The following is a 23,192-nucleotide window of genomic DNA, read 5'->3' on the forward strand; positions in this document are numbered from 1 at the left end:
GATCTATAAATTAGAAAGATATTTTTTTTGTCATTTTGAGTTACCGAAATTGATTTGAAATGAATCGTAATTTGTCATTTTTTTACTACAAATTATGATTTTTTAATAACAACATTACAATATTTTTCGGTTCTCTGATAACAGATTATTTATAAAAATTAAAAATAATTTACACTATGGAAGATGTAATTTCGAATCAGTGTTTTATTTGTCCCGATGGGTTGACTTTGAAGTGGTGGAAACAAAGATATTCAAAATTAATAACTTGTGTTGATAAAAATGGTCTGCCACAATATTTGTTACTTGTAGGATAAACCACGGGGAGTCACATTAAATGAAATGTTCAGGAAACAAGATTGTGATTGTGCGATTTCCAAAACATCGTAACATTTTAACCAAATGAGATAATTTAAATCTATAAATAACTTTTATTATCAAAATAATTATTATTTTGATAATAAAAGTACATATTGAAATAGCCCATTTGAGACTACTGATGTTTTTTGCAGTAAAACTAAGTGGACTTCAGATTTTCATTTCAATTTAAAAAAGCATTTCTATGACAGAAGTGGACTTCGGTGTTTCATTCACATATAAAATGTGTAGCTTATTGCAATAGTTTCTGCATTTTAAACTTCATAACGGCAAAAAGTGGACTACCGTGTTTTATCCTCTAAGGTACAGATATGTGCAATGGTTTTAATGTCAATAGTACATAATTACACTTATAAGTTTTTTATACACCCCAGCTGTAGTGAAATTATTGTTAATTCTTAAATGCTGAGACTATATTGGGATTAATTACAGTAAAACCCCCTTTTTACGTTTTTCAAGGGAGCAAGAAAAAAGTGTAAAACTGAGGAAAACACTAAGGTGAGGAAATGAAAAATGTATGGAAAAAATAGGAATTACATAAAAATAAAATTGATTTGCTACACTATAGTGTACATAAACTTCCAGAAGAATAGTAAAAATGGTGACAAGTGGAAATTGTCAATATTTTTTTTACCTATTTTCAATGATTTCACAAAAATATTTTTCAAACAATATTATGTAATCTGTTTTTTTATATAAAAACAACATGTTAAAATTATTTTATGTGTAAATAAAAAAAAACGAAAATATAATTTTGAATTTGCATAAAATAATTTTTCCCCTAAATGTTGGGAAATTTTATTTATACGGTATCACTTTTTTTCTATGGCATCACTAAAAACAACTGTCATATAGATCGCGACTTTTTAAACCATCTTTATTATAACTTTAAATATGTATATTGTTATGTTTTAAGCATCGCATTTTAATGATATTAAAACTTTATTGTTTCTAAACGTTTGTCAACTGCGTATCATGATTTGTACAAGTCAATATGACGTTTTTGTTCAAATGAAAACTAACCCTACTAAAGGAAGACACTTAAACAAAAATATCAATTACACTGCACCTGCTTTGAATTTAGGTTAAGACAATAATTTTTCCTTTATTAGTTGTTTACCTGTTTTTATTCTTCATTCACATGGCACACGCAGTGGTACGCAGGCCGCGGCATCATTATTACGACATAATTTTAGTTTTTTTGACACTTCAAATGAATTCCGAAAATTTTTAAGCGTAAAACCGGGGTTATGAAAAATGTAAAAAACGTTAATTGGGGGGAATATTAGTATGAGAATGTATGAAGAAAAATGGGTCCTAAACATTTCGGTGTAAAAAGCGGGAAAACGTAAAATCGAGGAACGTAAAAACGAGGTTTTACTGTATATGTACATATAAGGGTTGATTGTATAAGAAGATTAAATACCAGGAGTACTTTATGCATGTACACCACATAATTTTGTTTTATCGGATTTGTAAGAGTTATCTGTACTTCCTCTAGTAAAAAATTCTTTTATACATAAATCTATGTTCTTTGATAAAATGTACTGCAATATTCATGTACACAAATTTATTAAATTATCTAAAATTTAACTCATCTTTTATTGGTGAAAATTTGTAACCCTCATTAATTTACAGACTGGAAATGTGCTTTAAAATATTGAACACTACAACTCCAGAGTATTCTCAAATGATTCTTCTTTTGCACATCCGCTCCTAGGTGGAGCATGTGGACATCACCGGACGTCTCCAGGAGACCTTATCCCCAGCCAGCACTCCCGCCTCCTCCCACGTCAATCCCCTGTCCCTTAATTCCACCGAATAAAGTCGAAAGATCGTCGACGGCCTTCAAGGACGGCGTGAGCCTGCAGATTTAAAGAAGAGGCAACTTGGGTTTAGGTTCTCCTAAGGCATGCGCAGCACGTGCCCAAGCCAGGTCCACTGGCGCATCCTCAAGACGCTCATTATAATAGGCTGCTGTGTCTGTTCTCGGATTTCAATGTTAGTTATAAAATCAAACCACCTTATACCTAATATTCTTCTCAAGCACTTACTCTCAAAACTCAGAGGTTTGGTGTTTTGAGCTTTGGTTAGGTGCCAAGATTCGCACCCATAAAGGAGTAAAGGCATTATACAAGAGTTGAATTATCAACATTTCGTTTCGACTTAAACTAGAGTTTCATACCCACCATCCTCAGTTATGTGAACTCCCAAGTATTTAAAGCTGTCAACTTTTTCGATCCTCTGTCCATTATTATATAGAGGCTGATCAGGGTCAGGACAGGATCTGTTGCACATAATTTGGGTCTTTTTGGTATTAATATTAAGACCCAGACGAGCTGAGTTTTCCTGCAATTTTCGGAAGATCAACAGATTTTTCAAGAAGAACTGTGTCCGTGTACTCCAAGTCGCGCAACTTTAGGAAGGAGTTTGCTCAAATGAATCATATTAATATAACTATAATTATTAAAAAATGGGAAATTTCCTTTTATGGTATGGCAATGCGTATGTTTTGGCAGAAAACTGTAGCAAGTTATCCCTGGCAGAGTGGACATGAAATATTAATTTCTAAGGTTCCAAATGCAACATTTCATTGTTCCTGGACTGGTACCTGAAGTGTAACTTTCATGTAACAAAGATGATTCAGCAACTGGAGCACCGATGCAGTGTGCTACGCATCACTGGGAAATGATTATGATACTTTTCAAGCAAAATATTTAGACTCAATTAATTCCTTTTCATTGTACCTAATCATTGAAGCCAAACACAATTTTATAAATATGGTCCAAAAACTAGTTTTTGAGGTAGAAAAAGAAAATTCGACGTTTGCTATTAATGAAGTGTGCTTTATTGAAAAGTAGTTAATAATATAAAATTCAATATATTTTTCAAAATAATAATGCTATAATATAATTTGAGAATAAAATAATAGCCAATAAAATTATTCATCACAATAATTTAATTTTTCAAATTTAGTAGAATAAGTCATTTGGTATGTAGTATTTTTATAAAGACAGTTTTTGTTTATCTAAAATGTTTGAAAGATAGTAAAAAATCACAGAGAGAAACAGTACAAACATTTTATAAATTAATTGGTTGATTACCGATAAAAAATGTGCATTGCATATTGACCTGCTTAATTAAATGGTAAAAATAATCATTTCACCTCAAATCTAAATCTCGCAAAAGCATACTTTTATCTTACATGATCTTTATAAATGCATTTATCATGAAGCCGCACGTCTTATAGCAACACAAACTATTTTTAACAGATTTATTCAAACCTTTTATATTTTATTAAGCAAACATAAAAATGTATCTACTACGTATGCATGATGCATGTACTGTCTACATTGAAAATTGATGTGCATGTGTACTGAAAATAAAAATAGTATTTAAATATAGTAGTACGTAAAAAAATATACTATGCGTAATATCACAAGCACAAAATGCAGGTATTTTGAAAATTCGTAGTATCTAAATTTTTATATGTTGTATAATTGAAAAAATATCAGGTTGACAACAATAACATACAAATTACAAAATAAAATCTTTTATTCTACACACAAATATAGTTTGTAAATGAATGCTTCAAAAACACTCAAAGCACTGAGCTGAACTAATACACAATTGACTTTCATATTTAAATATGCAACAACTTAACTATACTGTAAATTATTTCAATAACCAAATTATTTAGTAATTTTCATTATCAATTATTGGGATTAGAAAAAAACAATTATCAAATAAATGGTTATTTTGAACTCTTGTAAACAAGAGTTTTAAAAAAATATGTAATAAAACTACTGTAGATATAAGGATTATCATAAAAAAATATAAATTTTTTAAATCATCAAATTATATTCTCTAAAACATGTTTTTAAGAGCAATTGTAATTTTCTCTCTTAAATAAGTTTTGAATCTTTAACATATCTGGATTTTTACACTGAAATATAGGATGCTGAAAACATTATAGCCAATGGATGAATTTAATAAAATTGGGAGTGCTAAATATTAGGCTTTTTAAAGTTTTGGAGAAGAAAAAATCAGGCGGTAACAAATAAAGTTTATAATTTTATTCGCAATTAAATTTAATAACGTGTAACTTGCCAAATTTGGCGTATTATTACTCTGAGGTAAATTCATTATGATTCTGAATATTCTGCAATTTTATTTAATAATAAAAATAACTCGATACTTTATCATTGTTTTACTGTAATTATGAGAATAAATTATAAACTTAAAAGCAAATTTTTCATTTTGCAGGTAAAAAAAATATTAGGTACATCGGACACGGGATATTTTGTCAAATCCCAGGCAATCAATATGCCAAAATGGCTATTTTGAGTATTAACAGTTATTTCGGGGAAAAATGAATGTTAACAATATTTCCAAAACTGACTGTACATACATATACATATATATTAATTATATGCAAGTGGAGCAACACTCAAAGTTAAAAATAAAAGCTTACATTAGATTACTACTAGATGGCTATTCTTACATACTCTGTTTTATTCTGAAAAAGGAAATCGAGTGGAGTGAAGTCCGCCTCCTAGTATAGTGGTCGGTTTTCCCAACCATACTCGAGGCCCAGGGTTCACTAGCTGGCTGAGGGTACTAAGGATAATTTATACAAAGCCATTTTTGTAGAAGGCATTTTACAAAATTGATTCTAAGCAACTGTAATCTAAATGTACATTTAATTTTATTTCAAAAATCATATTTATATTTAATAAATCTATTACTGGGATATTCTATGGAACACTACAGTTGGAATATCACATTTCTTCTTTTGAATACAAAAATTATCATAATATATTTTTTTATTCCTTTACAAATAAATGTCTTTATGTTTAGACACAGATGTTTTCAATAAATAGTAATATTGTTACTACTCTTTATTTCTTAATTCATCGTAAAAATAATATTTCCAGGTTGGAAATTGAAAAATAATCTAATTTCATTCATAAAAAAAAGAAAACATGTAAAAACTAAGTATTTCATCCTTTTATAAATCACGGAAAATCATTGGAATTATTTCAAATAAATAGCAGAAATCCTAATATATTCGAATGTTTTTTTGTAATTTTTTATTCAATTTTCAAACCTTATCTACTCATGCGTAAAATCATTAAATTTAAATGTCACTATAAAAAAAAAACATTTTGCTTGCGATATTAGTGAGAGATAAAATGGCACTACATCAAAATGGAACATATTGTTTAAATGAATTATTTTGTTATTATTATTTCTTATTTAATTATATCATTAAATGAATTTTAATTATAAAATATGTATATTTTTTAAAAAGTTGATTTGCCCTTATGAAACAAGTGGAAAACAACAAAAGTTATGGTGAATTTCAATGGTAAGTAGAAGCATACCTTTTAAAGGAATAAATCAAATTACTTTGTTTAATGAACCACTTTTTTTACTGTCACAACCGGCTAGTTTAGGCAACTCACATTGCCCTCTTCAGGGTTATATAATAACTTAAATAAGTTATTATATTATAACCCTGAAGAGGGCAACGTGAGTTGCCGAAACTAGTCGGTTGTGACAATAAAAAAAGTGGTTTATAAAACAAAGTAATTTAATTTATTCCTTTAAAATATAACAATGAACTACAAAGTTAGTGCTACAAACATCCAAAATATAGAAGCATACATGACCAAATCACCAATGTTGATAATGTATCTACATAATTCGAGGATATATATGACTAGGTAATCAAAACATTAGTTTCAATGGAAGTAGTTTTATAAGAGGTTTCATAGTATTCAGTTCACTGGGCTACCTTGAATTAGTTCTTAGGGTCGACTCAATGTGTCAAAATGAAAAATATGATTTTTTTTCTAAGATTTATTGCTGGCATCAGAAGCGTAATGCTGATCTCCATGACAACAACATTGATGTAATAATGCAGTAACCTATAATTTATTGCTGTAAGTTATTATCGAGTTACATAAATAACTTACTCATTAATTATAATTAAGGAATGGCTTGTACAAAATACGTACTTGTAAACCTATTCAATTTGCATATTATTCACAGTAAAAAGATACATAAAAGTACAAGTGATTTGTGCTGCTATTGTTACGTGTGTACACATTTTGTTTTCCGTGCATTGGAAAACTCTTGTTTTTATTTTTACCGATTTCTAAAATAATTATTGAATACTCATAACAAACGAATCGCAATGAATCTGCTAGTAATAGATCCATACACAAATGATATCATTAGTATTACCAGGTACCAAATTAGGTTTGCAAAACCAACAACTTTGGTAAAACAAGTCTTGTATATTATTTTTTACGTACTGTGATTAGAGAATTTAGAATTCTGCCCTTTAGGTGGAGATTAGAGTCATGTAAATGCTTTAATATAAACCATATTTTTATTAGCATTGGTAACATTATAACTCATAAATAAGCTCGATACAAATCATAAGGACCAAAATGTTTCAACACTATTTAACATTTAAAAATTATTTTTGGTTCAAATTCAGATTTTTTTAACAAAACGAACTGTAAATCTAAATTAAACATATTTTTTTATATGAATAACTCTGAAATACATGCAGAGAATAGTTTTATTTGACTCTGTTTCCACTTTTGATAGTTTTTAAAACATTCCAAACTTTTTGCATACGAACTTATACACCTTAACTGGAAACCTATGTTAATTTGCAGTTTGTTACGGGTGTCTTTAAAAAGCCAGGATACTCTTTGTGAAATACAGTTGTTTTAAAAAAATAATTTACAAATCCCGAGGCAGTAGTTATACGAATGAAACAATATCATAAAATAGATTTTGCATCTTACACTAACTCCCAACCATCTAAGTCTTCATTTTCACTGACTTTTCTGTGAAATCGCCTTTCAATATCTCTTTTGCCATTAGGAAACTCTGAGTTTTGAGAAATATCGAGTTTTATTTCTTTCAAGTTCCAAGTATTTGGTATGGATACACACTTTGGAGGCTCTAAAGGAACAGAAGGTGTAACTTTGTTTGCGGCGAAACCCTTATTTTTAACAGGACTATTTATCTTAGTAGGTGACAGTTTAATTGATACAGTATCACTTTTAGGATAGCTCGTAAAGTTAGATTTAGCACAGGGCACAGAAATCTCAGTATTAAAGAATAAAATCTCAGGCGATGGAGTTCTGATAGCACTCAATGTTACGGGTTCTAAATCGAGGACTTTGGCTAAAATTTCTTCCTTGGCCTGAATCTCTTTTTCGATGGATTCTGGACTCATATTGTCTGGTGACAAACTGCAAAAAAGAAACACCCTTGATATTTACATCTATAAACCTAATAAATGAGAATAAAATATGTGGAAAATCAACCTTTATTACCTATTTTTAATATTTGAGATTCCTAATAAAGGTTTCAGATTTGATGAGTCGAGCTTAATTAGATTCGCAGTTGCTAATTTTTCAACTGAATTATCTTTCGATCGAATTGATTTATCAGTGTGATTCCCGTCCAAGTTAATGATATTGGAGCGTTTTTTTTTTTTTGATTTGTATAGAATGTCATCATTGAACTCTTTTTCACTAATCAGATCATATTTTTTTAGCTTTTTATCTTTGGACTGGTCCAAACTTTTTGTTCTATTCTTAAATGGATTGGCGTCAAAATTTATACAACTCTGTTCATCAAATACTCCATCCTTATCACCCATAAAGTTGTGCACTAACTTGTCCAGCATATTGGTATTAATATCACTCGGTAGGTCTCTAACAGTCGGCAGCTCGAAGCATTCCTCAGCCGCAGCCACGCTAGGAGAGATGTTGAAGGAAGCTGAAGACTCTCGTATAATACTATCGCACGAGTCGACCAGGTCAGATAAATGCATCTGCGATTGTAAACTCGCGAGTTCTTTAATAGTGTTTACTGCTAATTGTACGGGGTTTGTAAGGGATTTTGTCATCAAATTTTCTTCTGAGAAAAATAAAGAAAACTCACTTTTATACAATTATGTCATTTTAATGTCAATAAATAAAATAAAATACACATCATGCAATTTCAAAATATTTTAAACAGAACAACTAAAAGTAAGCAACAAATACATTTAATATCAATAAAACGGGTACCTTATCAAAAGTGTTATAAGTACTCTACGTGAATACTTAATGCAGTAAATAAATAAACATGCAAAGATTATTGTCAAACCAAATTCAGCTGATTAAGAAGTCCATACAAAAAATATGCAAAGCTAAAAATATATGTGTTGTTTTATTGCTTGCTTTGAGAAATATATATTTTTTAATCTATTAAAGTTTCTATTGATTGTGTATTTTGACATACAAATCAACTAGGTATAGAACAATAGGTTTATAATATGAGCACATACTTTATTAGGATTTTTCTCAAATAAATTGAAAGGCCGAGCAAATCTTCTAAATATTACAAATGTGCTACAATCAACAACAGTAACTGTCAGTATTAACAAAAGCAAAATTAAAATTCCAATCATTTAGAAATATTTATTTGGCTACATACATCAAATATTTGTGCTCGTGACGAAGCGGCAGTAATAATAAATTTACTCAGCATCACAATAGAAAAACATCTGGCCATTATGGGTCAGAATTTTTTCAATTATGTTTGCTATATATTATTATCGATTGCAGATGTTTTTGAGTTATCTAACCATTATAGTACTAATAAATTAATAACTAATTTGAATAAGTACAATGCAAGGATGAATTTGTTTGTTTAAGGATACCGTTCAGGAAGACATATATCCTTAAATAGGTGATATATTTAATGGATAAGTACATTATAAAAGTCTCTATCTAAATCAAGTGGAAAGTACTCTTGTTTATGCTATTACTGACAGCATTCAACATGTTTCCAAGATTTACACAATATCAAAAGAAGCTAATAATTACATATTATGCTAACAAACTGGTAGTGTCAGCTCAAAATACACAAATGTTAGTGAGCAACTTTCTACATTTCTTTAGTGTTTTATGTTTGCTAGGTAAAATGGAATCCCTAAGAAATGTAATATACAAATAATTAGTGGAATTTGTAAATATTATGTTAATAAAATATTATAATGAATTTAATAAAAAAATTATCATATTTAATAAAATATATAAATAATAAATACTAAAAACATTTTTACACTTAATGATTTACATTCTATAAATATTTATGATAGCACTTACAGTTATACCAAAAGTGCTGCTGATCAAATTATTGGAGAAATCATCTGTACATTGTATATTTTTAAAAATTAAAAATAATATATACAATAATAAACATGATACAAATTACCACATGAAAAGTTATGAAAAAACACAAAGAGAAAAAAATTAATGGGTGATTCAAATAAAAGGTGAAGTGACTCTATGCACCTGCACCAACTCACTAGAAAATCCGTGTTGAGTCGGAGCATTTACTTGTAATAAGTTGAAAACAAGATAATAACATTATTGACCTTATATTTTTGTTATTTTGTCCGCAGTCATTAATTTTAAAAAAAAGGAAGTGTAAATGGTTAATGTTTTTAGTAAAGGCCTATTATAAAACAAATGAGAATTTCTACCAAATTTTTGCATGGCTACAAAAACAATGTAACTTAAAACAAAATATGTAATTATTTATGTAGCGCTGTTATTTGGACGAACCTGCTTTGTCAACTTGGAAGTCGGGAGAATATGCCACACGTATTAGACTTCTGTCTCCTTCCAGAATGAATATTTCATCTTTGTTGGTAGCAACAGATAATATTCTAAAACAGTTAATGAGTTATAGTATAAAACGAAAAAAAAATACAAATAAGCAACACGCAACATTCACAATTTAGACACTTTTTACTACCAACATTCTACTTTACTAAATAAACTAATAATCTTTTATTTCAAGTATTTTAGACAAAACTCAGCTCTGTTAATACAACAGAAAAAAAGTGGGTAGAAAATTGATGTGGTTTATTGATTTTTAACCCAATTTTAAAATTAATTAACTTAATTAACCACAAATAATATTCTGCTAACCGAGAGCATTTATGTTTAACTTTAGCCGTCAAAATGTTCACTGATTCAATATATTCTTTAGCATAGAGAAGAAAGCTCTCTAGAATGTATTTTTCATGCCTAAATGCCTGTTATAACCTAAAATAAAAAACCTGAAAATACATACAAATCTCCAAAAAATTCTTCATATTATAATTTGACACATTAAATCATAAATCTAAAAAGTTCATTTAACCAAGAATAAAATGAACTATGCAGATCTTCAAAAAACCAATTGTATTTGAGGTATTAAAAACTTTTTTATAACCCAGTAAAATAATTACATAAAAATGTAAATAAGAACTTTTTATTGCTGGGTCGGGGTGATTTCATTTATTTAATTTGTTTCACGTTAACAGTCATAAAAATAGACTCAATGAAATGTTATTTGCTGTCAATTAATTATCAAAAATAAACATACCTTCTAACATTATCAATAGTTGCGATGCATATCAGTGTTTCTGGATTAATGACATAGAGCTGCTCATCATTGTGGCTGACTAAATACTTCTCTTTAAAAATATGCATGGGACCAAAATGAATTTCTTTATTGGACTTTACACTTTTCTTTTGTGCTGGATTCAATAACTCAACATGGCTACACGGATTACCTATGGCTTCCTGAACAAAAGTTATCCAGTTAATAAATGTTAATAAGTATTTGTACAAAATCACTAGCCGAATTTTTTGTGTCTACCAGTTTCGTGACATACGGGTCTCTTCGTTAGGACACTAACATCCAAATCCCACTATATACCTTCACCACGGCAGTTGCACAAAATATAATACCAACATGCCGATAGAACACATGCTATTAGAAGCTTACACCAACCTGCAATGATTATAATTAAAAAATATTTTATTTTGTGGGAATAACAGTTGAAAAGGAGGCGGAGTCTGAATTTACTATGGATGACCATTACAGGTATAACATTGTATAATAGACTATTATTGATTACTGGGACAATATTTTTGATAACCTTCCTGCGAAATATTTTCACATTATTTATTTTTTAAGCCTTTATTAATTGTATGCAAGATTTTAGTTAGTCTTTTTTAAAGTTATGATTAAAATTGATAAGTGATTTGCGAATTGCGAATAGCATGTGTCCTATCAGCACATTCATTTTATACCCTTGTGAACCTACCATGGTGCAGGTATATGGTGAGATTTGCCTGGTAGTGCAATAATTAGTGTCCTTACGGAGAAATAGACATGCTCGAAGCCGGTAGACAAAGAAAAATAAGCAATATTTATTGACATTTACTGAAATGTTTGATCGCAGAGTTGATGCTTTAAATATTTATATTTTTATCTAATTAATTTACAACTGTTACATCTTTTTTTTCTTTTGTTGATGAAATGACAGTAGGTTAAATTATGAAAAAGTACATCAATTAGCCTAATCTGAAGATGGTCATTAGAGGATAAAAGCGCTAATTAGTCAAATATTAAAAAATTTATAACTTATTAGTATTTTAAAATCTAAATTATTGTAGAGATTGATTATTAGTTATATTTAAATGACCATAATCGAATTAATCAAATGATATTTCTAATGAATAAATTCAGTGCAAAGTTTAAGCAACTCATTTACAGTAAATTGGAAAATTTACATTAGGTTTAAAGCTGAGGAAATTTATCCATTGTTAATTGGTCTATTTGCATTTCAATAAATTTATTTAAAGAATTTGAATCAATTTAGCTAATTTTCATTCTGTAAGAAGTAGAATCCCTAGGTCTATTTTCATATGAATTAATTATAAGCGCTCTTATTGGTCTAAATATTAAAATAATTGTACATCTTTAACCGCATATTTTCTTTCAAATGAACTCATTTGGTGTGAAATTGGCACAATTAGATTACTATTTTCATTAGCTCAGTACAACCACTAATTAATTCAAATGATTTTCGGAACTCAGAATTTTATTTTGATTCATTCATTCATTTATTTATGAATATTTTTCACATTATAAACAATAATAAATATAATGTGACCGGTGCCGAGGACACTTAACAAAATACTTTTTTTTTTTACATGTGACTTTATACAAAATACAGAGAGAAAACAATTACAACATGTTAAGACAGTTTTAAACACTACGTATAATTAATATAATAATGCAATTGAATTATTAATTTCTACTAATTTTAAAATTAGTGGTTAAAAACAAAGTTGTTTTATTTATTTTATTATAATGAATAACCACAAAGTTAGTGCTTCAAATATAAACTTTATATTAATTTCTAATTTAAATGCATAGACAGATGGCGCTACGACTTTCATGTAGATAGTTAGACCATTCTACATATCCACTGATTGATTAGTCTTTTAAATATGAAATTTGTTCAATTCGAAAAATGTTAAATTTTGGCTACTGTCATAGAACTAGAAATGTTAAAATTTGACTTCTGTAATTCAATCAGTTGCATATTCAAGTTATCTGTAAAAGTTTGCTGAGTTTGTACCACAGCACCTATGAAAAATTATATAGATTTCAATAAGATAACCTCCATATGTAAGTGTTTTGTTCAGTTGGTAATATAAAAATTACACTCTGGGCCTTACTTATTAGATTTCCTTATATCAAGGAATAACTATGCCCGGTGTAACTATTTATACCCGGTATAAGAAAAAGACACTTATAAAAATATTTACGACCTAGTATAACTATACTAAGCTTATTCCATCATTTATTTTTTGACCATGCCACATTTCTGCGTACATTTGTGAACAAGCTGCTTTGCATGTACAGTTACAAATATTAATACGTTATTCGTAACAAAATAAAAGGAACTAAACAAATTTCAAACGTAACTTACTAAATCCAAGCCGATCAAAAACGATAATGATATTTATTTATTAATGTTTTATTGCGGTGCTTAAGATTTTGAATTTTTTCTAAAAGAACAAACTGTAAATAAACTATATTTTCTGGGCGTCATGGGCTTTACAAAGAGAATATACAATGTAAATAATTGAAGAAAGACGATTCACAGATATTACACCACGCAAAAATTGATATTTGTCATAAAAAAAAAAATTACATACCGAAATGAAATATGCCATTGATAAATGTTTAGACGCATATATTTTCATTGAATAAATTGAAATATGTTATATAATAAATCTTTAATGTATAAAACTGCAAAATACAACTAGGATCATTTTCAAAAAAATGCTAAATAAAATTTATCTGATTCTTATGTAAATTTGATAACCATTTTTACACTCAAAAACAATATTTCACTTTAAAATCTCTAAAAAGACAGCATGTTTTCTGAATTGTTTAAATTCGAGATAAATGCAATCCATTTTTACTGCTGAAAAATGTGACAGATGACAGATCGCAGGCTTATTCCAGTGTTATAACAAGTTAGACGCAGGTATAAACGTGGAATAAGTTTCTATGCGAGGATTATAAGGAGCTCTTATAAAGAGCACTAATTTCACAGTAATAATTACATACCACATAATATTGGCATAGGGGATGACCAAATATAAATACCTTAAAAAGCAAAGTCTGTAATACATTCCCTTGACGATCTGAAGTCCATATCCTGAGGCCGGGTCGAGCGCAATAAACATTTACGTCATTTGGTTTTTCATAATTATATTGGAAAACTCCACCAAGGTTGCATAAGCTGAATATTCAAAATGAAAAAAATTATGAAGACGTTAAGAGTTTCACCGTAGACGAGTCCAAATAAGTTTTTAAATTCTTAATTGTTAATTTTATTTATTTATTCACAAAATAAATTGTGTGCCTTCAATATGAGTTTCAGATTATCTTTTAAATATAGAAAACTAACCTCTTGCGGTCCCTTTTTCCAACTTGGCAAACATCCCATTTTACATCTTTCTTATGGCATATGATGCTCCTATAGACACTGGACACCAGTAGGTAATTTTGGTAATAGCTTATTTGGACAATTTCATACGTTTCATTAATTATTTCCGAAGATTTACACAGATGCTTAAAAGAAATAATACATGATTAAAAAAACAAATTAGCAGTTCACAATGGAGTCCTGGTCCTGACCCTGATGTATGGAAGCGAAGTATGGACTTGGAAAAACAGGGATGAATGTAGGCTGAATGCTGTCGAAATGCGATCTCTCAGGCGAATGTGTGATAAAACTATGTATGATGGATGCAAAAATGTAGAGATACGTACATTATGTAAGGCTGAGACAAGCATTATCGACAAAATCAAGAAAGGAGCTCTCCGCTGGTTTGGACATGTAGAGCGAATGGACAGCGAAAGAACGGCTAAGAATATTTACAATGCGAATGTTGATGGATGCAGAAATAGAGGAAGACCGAGAAAGATAAGGCATGACCAAATCCAACAAATACTTAAAGATGACAAGATGTATGAATGTAGAGGAAGCGAGATCTGTATGCAAAGATAGAGTGATGTGGTGTTGTATCCTCTCTGCCTACCCTAACGGAGAAACGGCTTGATGGTTTATTGTTGTTGTAAATAAAAGCAACATTCTTGAATGCACCGTTTAACATCCAAATATAATCTATTTACTTGCACACATTCTTTTTTTTAAATAAAATAACTAAATGCATGTCTGTCAAAAAAAATAATAGAAAATGGTACAATCAGAACCATAACATTTTGCATGCTTTTAAACTTGTATATAAGTTGTCAATTTCAGCAGAAAGTCATTAAGAATTGTCAACAGAAAATATAAATATTTATTTTTTAATTGTGACAAATTTTTACAAGTTCATTTGAATAGCAAGTACTTAAGTAGCAGCAATTCTATGAAGTACCTAATCAAGCCAACAGCTGATGATATAAAGTAAAAGAAGAAATAAATAATTATATTAGTTAGTTTCAACAAACCATGTAAAAATCTATTTCAGTCATAACAACCAGACCATTTTTATCTCCTGAAAACAGTCTCATCCCATTTTTAGACCATTCTATGTGCGTTATCTCCGAATGGTGAAGGCCTCCCACTGTGTATCTGTAAGGAAATGGAATATTTTAGATTAAAAAGGGGCTGATTGCAGGGGCGAATCGTCAAAGTAAGCAATTATGCACAGCTTACCATTATATTTGACTTTAAATTATAATCATTTATAGTAACCATGTTTATGGGAAAATATATAAAGTAATTGTTATTTATTATAAATCACCGTTTATATCTTTCTACAAAAAAATATCTATGAAGTGCGCCCAGTCCATTCTCAATGAACGATAAAACTAGCCGATTACCTCAGCTTATTCTTCCATACAAAAAAGTACACTGTATTTTTCGTCTTTAACCCAAGTCGGCTTTTTTAGTACTAAAACAAACTTGCAGATTACAAATATTTTTAGAAGATTCTCTATTTGGAAACTAGTATTTCGAACATTTTTTCCGAAGGACTATTTTTCTTTGATGGGATACCGTTGACATATTTTGTATCACATAGGACAGGTGGCGTTCGCAGTGGCCGTTTTAGGCATTATTCATTTTAAAAGAAATCAACCAGTGCTCAAGTCTTGACAGTACTGTCAATGACAGATCATAATGAAAATATTTGCTAAATGTCATTGTGGTATGTGATAATAAACTTTTATATGAGTTTAGTATTCTATTAAAATAGTGTAGAATAAAGCTACGTATATCGCGTGGTTAGTAATAATTGTTGTTTGAGTTGATTTTCACAGAACCACAGAAAAAGTAGTAATTTATAATTACATTACTTACATGTTATGTAAGTACTTATATGTAGTACAAATTAATGAACATTTTTAATAGATTACCTATAAAATAAATCACGGCTCGCCACTGGCTGATTGAAGCAGCATTTTTATTAAATCTCAGATATATTATTTTAAAATTCAAGTAGATATTTAAATACTCTATATCTAACAGTGTGTATTAATTGGTCGATGATATCTAAGGTACAAAGTCCATTAGAAGACAAAATATCAAGCATGCAAGTCTCTGTTCTTTTACAAAGATGCATCATGGATGTGTCAAAAGTCAATGTCGAAATAACAAAAGAATGTCACATATTTTAAATTCGGAATAATTTAACTAAACTATAAATCCATCTTCTGAATTTAAACATTAATTGTTAAGTATCTACTTACTATGGAAAATGATTAAATGTAATATTATTTTGTGAAAATAAATATTTATTTACCACCCACCTTTCAACTTGTCGAGCAACTTTTGGTTTTAGGGATTCCGGTAATGAATCCGGATGTGTTTTTGGAATCTGAAAAACTGTCACTTGTCCAAGTTTATTTCCAGCAGCTACCATAAAATCTACAGTTGAGACGATTTTAACAAATGTAATTGTGCTGTTTGTAACCTACAAGCGCAAAGACAGAATATCTGGGAGACAAATAAAACTTTTTATTTTAATTAATAAAAAATGTAATGAATACGAACAGGCAACAAAATACAAATTGAGAAGTTGGTGTTTGCACTTTAAGACGCAGGTAATGCAGTATTATCGCAGAAATTGGATCTTACAAAAGTGTGAAATAATGAGCAAGGTATTTGATCGAAAACATTAAGTCAGATCTTACCTCGCACCGGAGCCTCTGTAAGTCTCCTTTTTGCCGTCCATACCAAAATACCAAACCAACGTTAGTCCCTAAAGCTAAATATTCATTAGTGACATCAATACATGTAAGACTTAAATCTTGGGCGAACAAACCAGATTGAATTTTCAGTGGTATTTGGTTGATAAGATCTGTAAACGGAGCCCATTCCATAAGAACACCCTCATCTTCACTTATTGGTACTTCCATTTTTTAATTAGTTTGACGGGCGAATTATTTCAATATTACATTTTCGTTCAATATACTTTTTTTGACATGACACAAGAGCGAGCATTCCGATAAAAACAAACCTGACGTTGCTTGACGTTTTAATTTGTTTTAGGTTTTAGACCTTTCTTAAAATTCTGTTGTTGGTAGAACTGTGCGATTCTCAGGTAAGTACTAAACATATTCTTTACAAATCTGTCAATGAAAGTTGTATATTTTTATAATGGTAATTCTGGTTAGGGATAGTTCTGATATGGCTGCCACTTGTGTTATTTTATCGCAATATTTTCGTGTTTGTTTACTTTAATTCAATATTAAATGATTATTTTCTTAATTAGAATGTTGAAAAGACAATGAAAAACTTCGTGTTAAAAGTTAAGTGACGGTGTCGTTTGTGAACATAAAAACTTAAGTTGTCTGTCTGCGCTGGACGGCCTCACCTAAATTGTTCAAAATGGGAAATTGTTTTAGCAGCCCCACAAAAAAGGAAAGTAGCGATAATAACGATCGTGTAAATCCACTGGACGAGGCGCCTTCCTTTCAACACACGCCCGTTCCCACACCACCCCCGGATCCGGTACGCGCGGGGGTGAGCCAGGCCGCGGAGCCTGATGTTCCCAACAGGATATTCGTAGCGCTCTACGACTACGATGCCAGGACGGACGAAGACCTCAGCTTCCGCAAAGGGGAGCACTTGGAGATACTGAACGATACCCAGGGAGACTGGTGGCTGGCCCGCAGCAAGAAGACCAAACAGGAAGGTTACATTCCTTCCAATTATGTCGCCCGACTGCAGTCCATCGAGGCAGAGCCGTGAGTCTCATTCATTTTACTATTTTTAGTTTTCAATCTTCACGATTTTAGGTTTTACATCACCGTCCTAAATAGCTTAATAAAAATCTATCCAAGTCTTCAGTTTTCACGCTCGATATATCGGGGATGATTGTAACGATTTGTTTTTGGTTAAGATAATTTCATCAACTTTCCAATGGATTCCGTTCTTTACCAAGTATTTTACCACTAATTACGCTGACAAGAAACACAATACGCCTGCATCAACTTGCATGTTTTTGTAGACATGCCATGCAATTTGCTCACAAAAACATAAACGAAATAATGTATGTTTTGTGTGTAATGTCCCTCGTCATTAACTCATTCGGACACTCAAATAACTTCGACATTTCAACCAATTATATTGAATGCTTAGATATCTATCTATACAATATTAAAATCCTCATAAAAATAGTTCACATCTTGCTCGAGTTGTGAAAGTTAATTATTCATTTAATAAACTTCAATATAAACAATGCAAACTACTTATATTTCACTTTCTAATTAGTTGCCTTAAAGTTTTGCATCGCTGATGTTTTTATTCGGATGTTTCGCTTTTTATTTTTACTTAAAAGACAACGAACAAAAGCTCTGCCTGTCTCGCTTTGTCACGGTATTTTTATATTATGTGTTTAATAATAGATTATTGATTTATGAATAAGCAATCATCGACAAATATTACGATGAATATAATTTTGTTACGAAACCTTTGCTACGAGATTCGTACTTACATTATTTTTTGCCAAGCTGATATTATTATTTCAATTTCATAACCATTAACTATTAGGCACGTACAAAATTAAATTTATTTAAAAAAATATTTTAATTGACTAAACGGTAACTGCATAAAAAGTCCATGTTGATTATTTATTACAAATGTCTATAACTTTTGGAAATAATATTATTTCTACTAATATATTTAAAAAAATTTAATCTTCAAATTAAAATATAAATTGCCGCGAGATAACTGATGATAATTTTATCGGCATTAAGATATGATTTCAATAGATCGAAGTATGTATATTATCTTTTAGTAAAAATACACATTTCTAAAATCTTATTTCATAATAATGGTGTCAACGAACGCCCTTGAAAATTGTGTTCATCGCGAGCTATTATTTTTTTGTGTTTTATTAGAAGCCTCCAATCAATTTAATTACCCATTACGAAAATATTTCTTAATATCGCATGTTTTTATAATAAATATGTTCTCACACAAACTTGCGATCGATTTAAAGAATCGTCAATTGCGTAAATATCTTAAATTTGAACTAGAATGTTATATGGGCGTGATGGGGTTTTTCTTTACTGTAATTTATAATGAATCCAAGTACCCAGTTGTATATTTATTGGTTTACTGCCTTTCTTACTACGATATTATATAAATTAAGTATACATCAGCTGTTATACTTCCCGAATGCTCTCTGCACCTGGAGAACTGGTTTACACAAATAATCCGCAAGAATCTATGTCAAAAAAGCACTAATCTGAACCAGATATTTAATGGTTTATGTTTATACATTTTTTACAACTTTTAAAAACCTGTTCTCGGCACTCATTATTTAATTCAATTGTATGTTATTAATAGTCTAATAAGTATTATTTAAATAATTACTAAAAATAAGTAACATAATTAATAAAATAAATTTAAAACCGCTTGGTTTTTAACCATTTTTTTTTCTACCGACCGATTTCAAAGCTACACAAGCTTCTTATACTAATGAATCTCATCCTATTTTATTTAAACAGTAATGACTAAATATTACATCGACGATTTATTTGCATACTAGGTATATAATCCTGGCTTCTCCCAGTTATTAGTTGAGAAAATTCACGTATTTAATACAAAAAATATATAATATCGTATCATAGATCCTGTTACGAGTCTCTGTCTACATTCCAACCGCCCTTATTTTTATTGTACCTACGGTCTTTTTATAGAAAAAACAATGAAGCCCATGGCGGACGTGCCTTCACATCGAAACAGGTGTTCTTAGAATACAAATTAGGCGAATGGGACCAGATCCCGGAATTTTATGATTTAATAAACTGAACTGAAATTCGTGTGAAGAGTGACGGCATATTAAAAACTCTCGTTTATTTCATAGTGTATGTTTTTATTAATTTTATTTTAACCACGTTTTGAAATGTTTTTTATAGTTTTTAAGCCGTACGATATAGTTATAGTCCGTAAAATATAGATTGATTAGAATGACAGTTGTCAGCAAAAGTGACGACATAACTTTGTAGTAACTTCTAAGAAGTGATTTATTTTGACACACGAAAAATCATTCGTATCTGGCATGTTAATTTATTTTTTTAATACAATGCTTGGCATATAAATCAACATTAATTTATAAAATCAGCTTTAAAACTACAAAAATACTAAAATAATAAACCTTATTATTAACGACGTTCTAACAGGGTTACATCATTTGCCAAAATGTTAGAAATGAACAAATTGATCAATGTAAATTGATCGATAAAAAAAATCATTTGATGTTGTTTACGAATAAAACGTATAAATGTCTTATTTTTTGGTGAATAATTGTCTTAAACACTAAAATAGGCTTGTTTTTGCGTTTTTATTTCACTTTTCGGAAACAGAGTTTCATGTATGCATGAAAAAACGGATAAAATCGATTTGATCGGTACATGATCAGTGATCAGTAATTTCCCATGACTAGTGACATTAGTTTGGCAGCTGTCATTTTAATCAAGCCATATTTTTAGGACTATTAGTATTAAATTCCTAGGAGTTGCAATCAATTCTGGAACACAAAACTAACATCAAATTAACGATTCACTAAATACATCATACCAAATTTTATCACTCGACTTAGATGATTAGTTTAAGGGGAACAACAAGCCATTAAAACAAATATTAGCAGGCGATTCGAACTAACAAAAATGTTCGTCATAATTATTTTCCGATTATTATCTTTTATTGGTCACTACATGTTTTTTTTTGCGTTCCTTATGTTCAAATTACAAATCGCCATAGTCATTCCCCTTTCCCCACATGTTGTGCTTAGGGCACCGCATTTGTAAACCAAATGGGGTGTGTTTTGATAATCTGTTACATGAAGGTAAGGTGATCAGTAAAATAAAATATAGCACTAAAAATAACCATTAAAATCAATTCCTCACGTCCACCCTGCCAGGAATCGAACCCAGAACCTTAAGAATGGCAGGCGAACGCGCCAACCATAACACGAAGCGGAATTCTCTCCACTCGATTTCCTTATCACGGATTTTTACCTGAGAAGAGCCATTGAGTCGAAAACACTCGTCCAGGGTCTGGCTTAATTTAACACGCATAATGTATTTTTCATCCGCCTAAGCCCTTGATTTAAAAAATACAAATGTAAACCTAATAATAGTAATCCTTTATTAACACATGGAAGCCCAATTTTAAAAAATGCCAAGTTCAGCGAGAGCGTTTGGAATATCATCCCTGGATTGGAAAAGTTACCGAGAGACATAACGTCGCAACTTTTCAGAGGAGCCAATTGAATTTTTTTTTTTTTTTACGATAAAGCATCTCGTATTTAAATTTATCATTGAAATTATGTAGGAATCACTCCAAAATAATACGTATGTATGAGATTTTTTTATTTATTAAAAACAAAAAACTTTATTTTACTCTTCTGTAAAGTTGTTAATTTTTTTTCCTTACCGGCGTCGATATGTAAAATTTACTATAATATCGTCGGCAAAAATTTTTAATTCTGTAAAGGACAACGTGTAAATTGTTCGAGGGGGGAAAAAATGTAAATAAAATTCAGAATTTTTGCTCTACAAATATTGAGCAACATATTTATGTATACGAGATCTCGATTTTGTCGATTTTAGTCAGGCATAATCGGTATGATGATAATCTAAAAATATCGCGTTGCATAGCATTCGAGGAGGCATCTGAGTTACATATCCTCTTAATATAGCATAAATAAATTTGCATGTAGTCCCTTTCAGCATTTCAAATTTCCACCATTTTATCATACAAGTATCCTAAACACAATAAAATCTATTTAGCTGAATCAACTGGCGCATCAGAGCAATTATTGACGAATCAGGTAGCCGGTTCTCATTTTCGTTGACTGCGTACGGCGAACAACAAGTTTCACTTGTGGTACAATCATAATTGCAGCTCCATTCGGCTAATCAAACGAATATATAAATAAATAATATTGCGAAGGCCGCATCGCCTGAGCTGTGAGCTGTGAGCTCACTTCCAACTTCCAATCTAACTCGTTCCGCCTAAATGTTGATACAATATTATTTATGTATATCTATTAAGTATTATACATAACACCGTATCTCTTGCAACTTGTAAAGAAAATTTAACTTTAACTTATTTGATCCCACATTTACAAGTTCTACCGTAAAATCTATTTATAAAGTGCGAATAAAGACGTGACTTAATTAAACTGTAACCCTGTGTTATAAGATTTGTACGATAGTAAGCTGATTTACCTCCCAAAGAACGTTAAATATTTATTTGAGTTTCTTTTTTTCCTCGCTCGCGTAATATAATTTTGTTAGATTATAAAAATTAAATGTAAAAAATAGTATAATTACTATTCATGTTTTTCATAAAATTATATTCACCGATAAGCCATAACGTAAATCGGCTTGGAGCCTTGTGAATATAATTCCAATATGTTTTTTTTTTAAATGAAAATGGTATTTGAAATGTAATATCATCATCGTTCCCCTTTCCGCACCTAATGGTGCAAAGGGCACTGCATTGGTACACCAATCGCGTATATCACGATCATTAAAAAAAAAAAAAAAACATGAAAGTAAAATGATCGGTCTTACGCTTCAGGTACTATGAAATATTCTAGTGTAAAAACACCTTTTTAAATAAATATTTCATGTCAACCCTGTCGGGAATCGAACCCGAGACCTCTTGCATGGTAAGCAAACGTGCTGACCACTACACCACGATGCCGACAATGCAATGTTTTTCACTGTTTTTTTTTTTTTTTTTAATTTTCATGTGTTTTATGGATGTTTTATATGACTCACATTTAATAACAGTATTAGAAGTTTTCATGTGGGTATTACAACGAAGTTCATTCTCCGCTCTATCACAACTTGATTCCCATTTTCTAGCACTGTTGTTTATTACTAGAATGGCTCTAAAAGTT

General features: G+C 30.1%; 2 protein-coding genes across 3 annotated transcripts in view; one reads left to right on the forward strand and one right to left on the reverse strand.

Moving 5' to 3' along the window:
- Positions 1-6,225: 6,225 nt before the first annotated feature.
- Positions 6,226-17,781, reverse strand: LOC148280542 (WD repeat-containing protein CG11141). Of its 2 annotated transcripts, none has more exons than XM_088228207.1 (9): positions 16,963-17,781; positions 16,579-16,742; positions 15,277-15,400; positions 14,228-14,391; positions 13,924-14,059; positions 10,834-11,033; positions 10,026-10,129; positions 7,740-8,328; positions 6,226-7,655 (listed from the first exon to the last, which is right to left on the reverse strand). In XM_088228207.1, exons 1-9 carry the CDS (start codon positions 17,185-17,187, stop codon positions 7,199-7,201), a joined length of 2,163 nt encoding a protein of 720 aa, XP_088084333.1. In that variant the 5' UTR covers positions 17,188-17,781; the 3' UTR covers positions 6,226-7,198. The 2 variants fall into 2 exon arrangements, with proteins under 2 accessions (XP_088084333.1, XP_088084334.1); XM_088228208.1 differs by having other exon boundaries at positions 7,740-8,325; positions 16,963-17,409.
- The window catches only part of Src42A (Tyrosine-protein kinase Src42A), a 203,849-nt gene continuing 198,316 nt past the window's right edge, over positions 17,660-23,192 (forward strand). The window contains exon 1 of the mRNA XM_088228205.1: positions 17,660-18,018. Within this exon, the coding sequence (XP_088084331.1) occupies positions 17,660-18,018 (359 nt within the window). The remainder of the gene's footprint in view (positions 18,019-23,192) is intronic.

Source organism: Micrasema longulum, unplaced genomic scaffold (genome assembly GCF_059751315.1).
Source record: "Micrasema longulum isolate JH-2025_06_02 unplaced genomic scaffold, ASM5975131v1 h1tg000570l, whole genome shotgun sequence".
NCBI lineage: Eukaryota > Metazoa > Arthropoda > Insecta > Trichoptera > Brachycentridae > Micrasema > Micrasema longulum.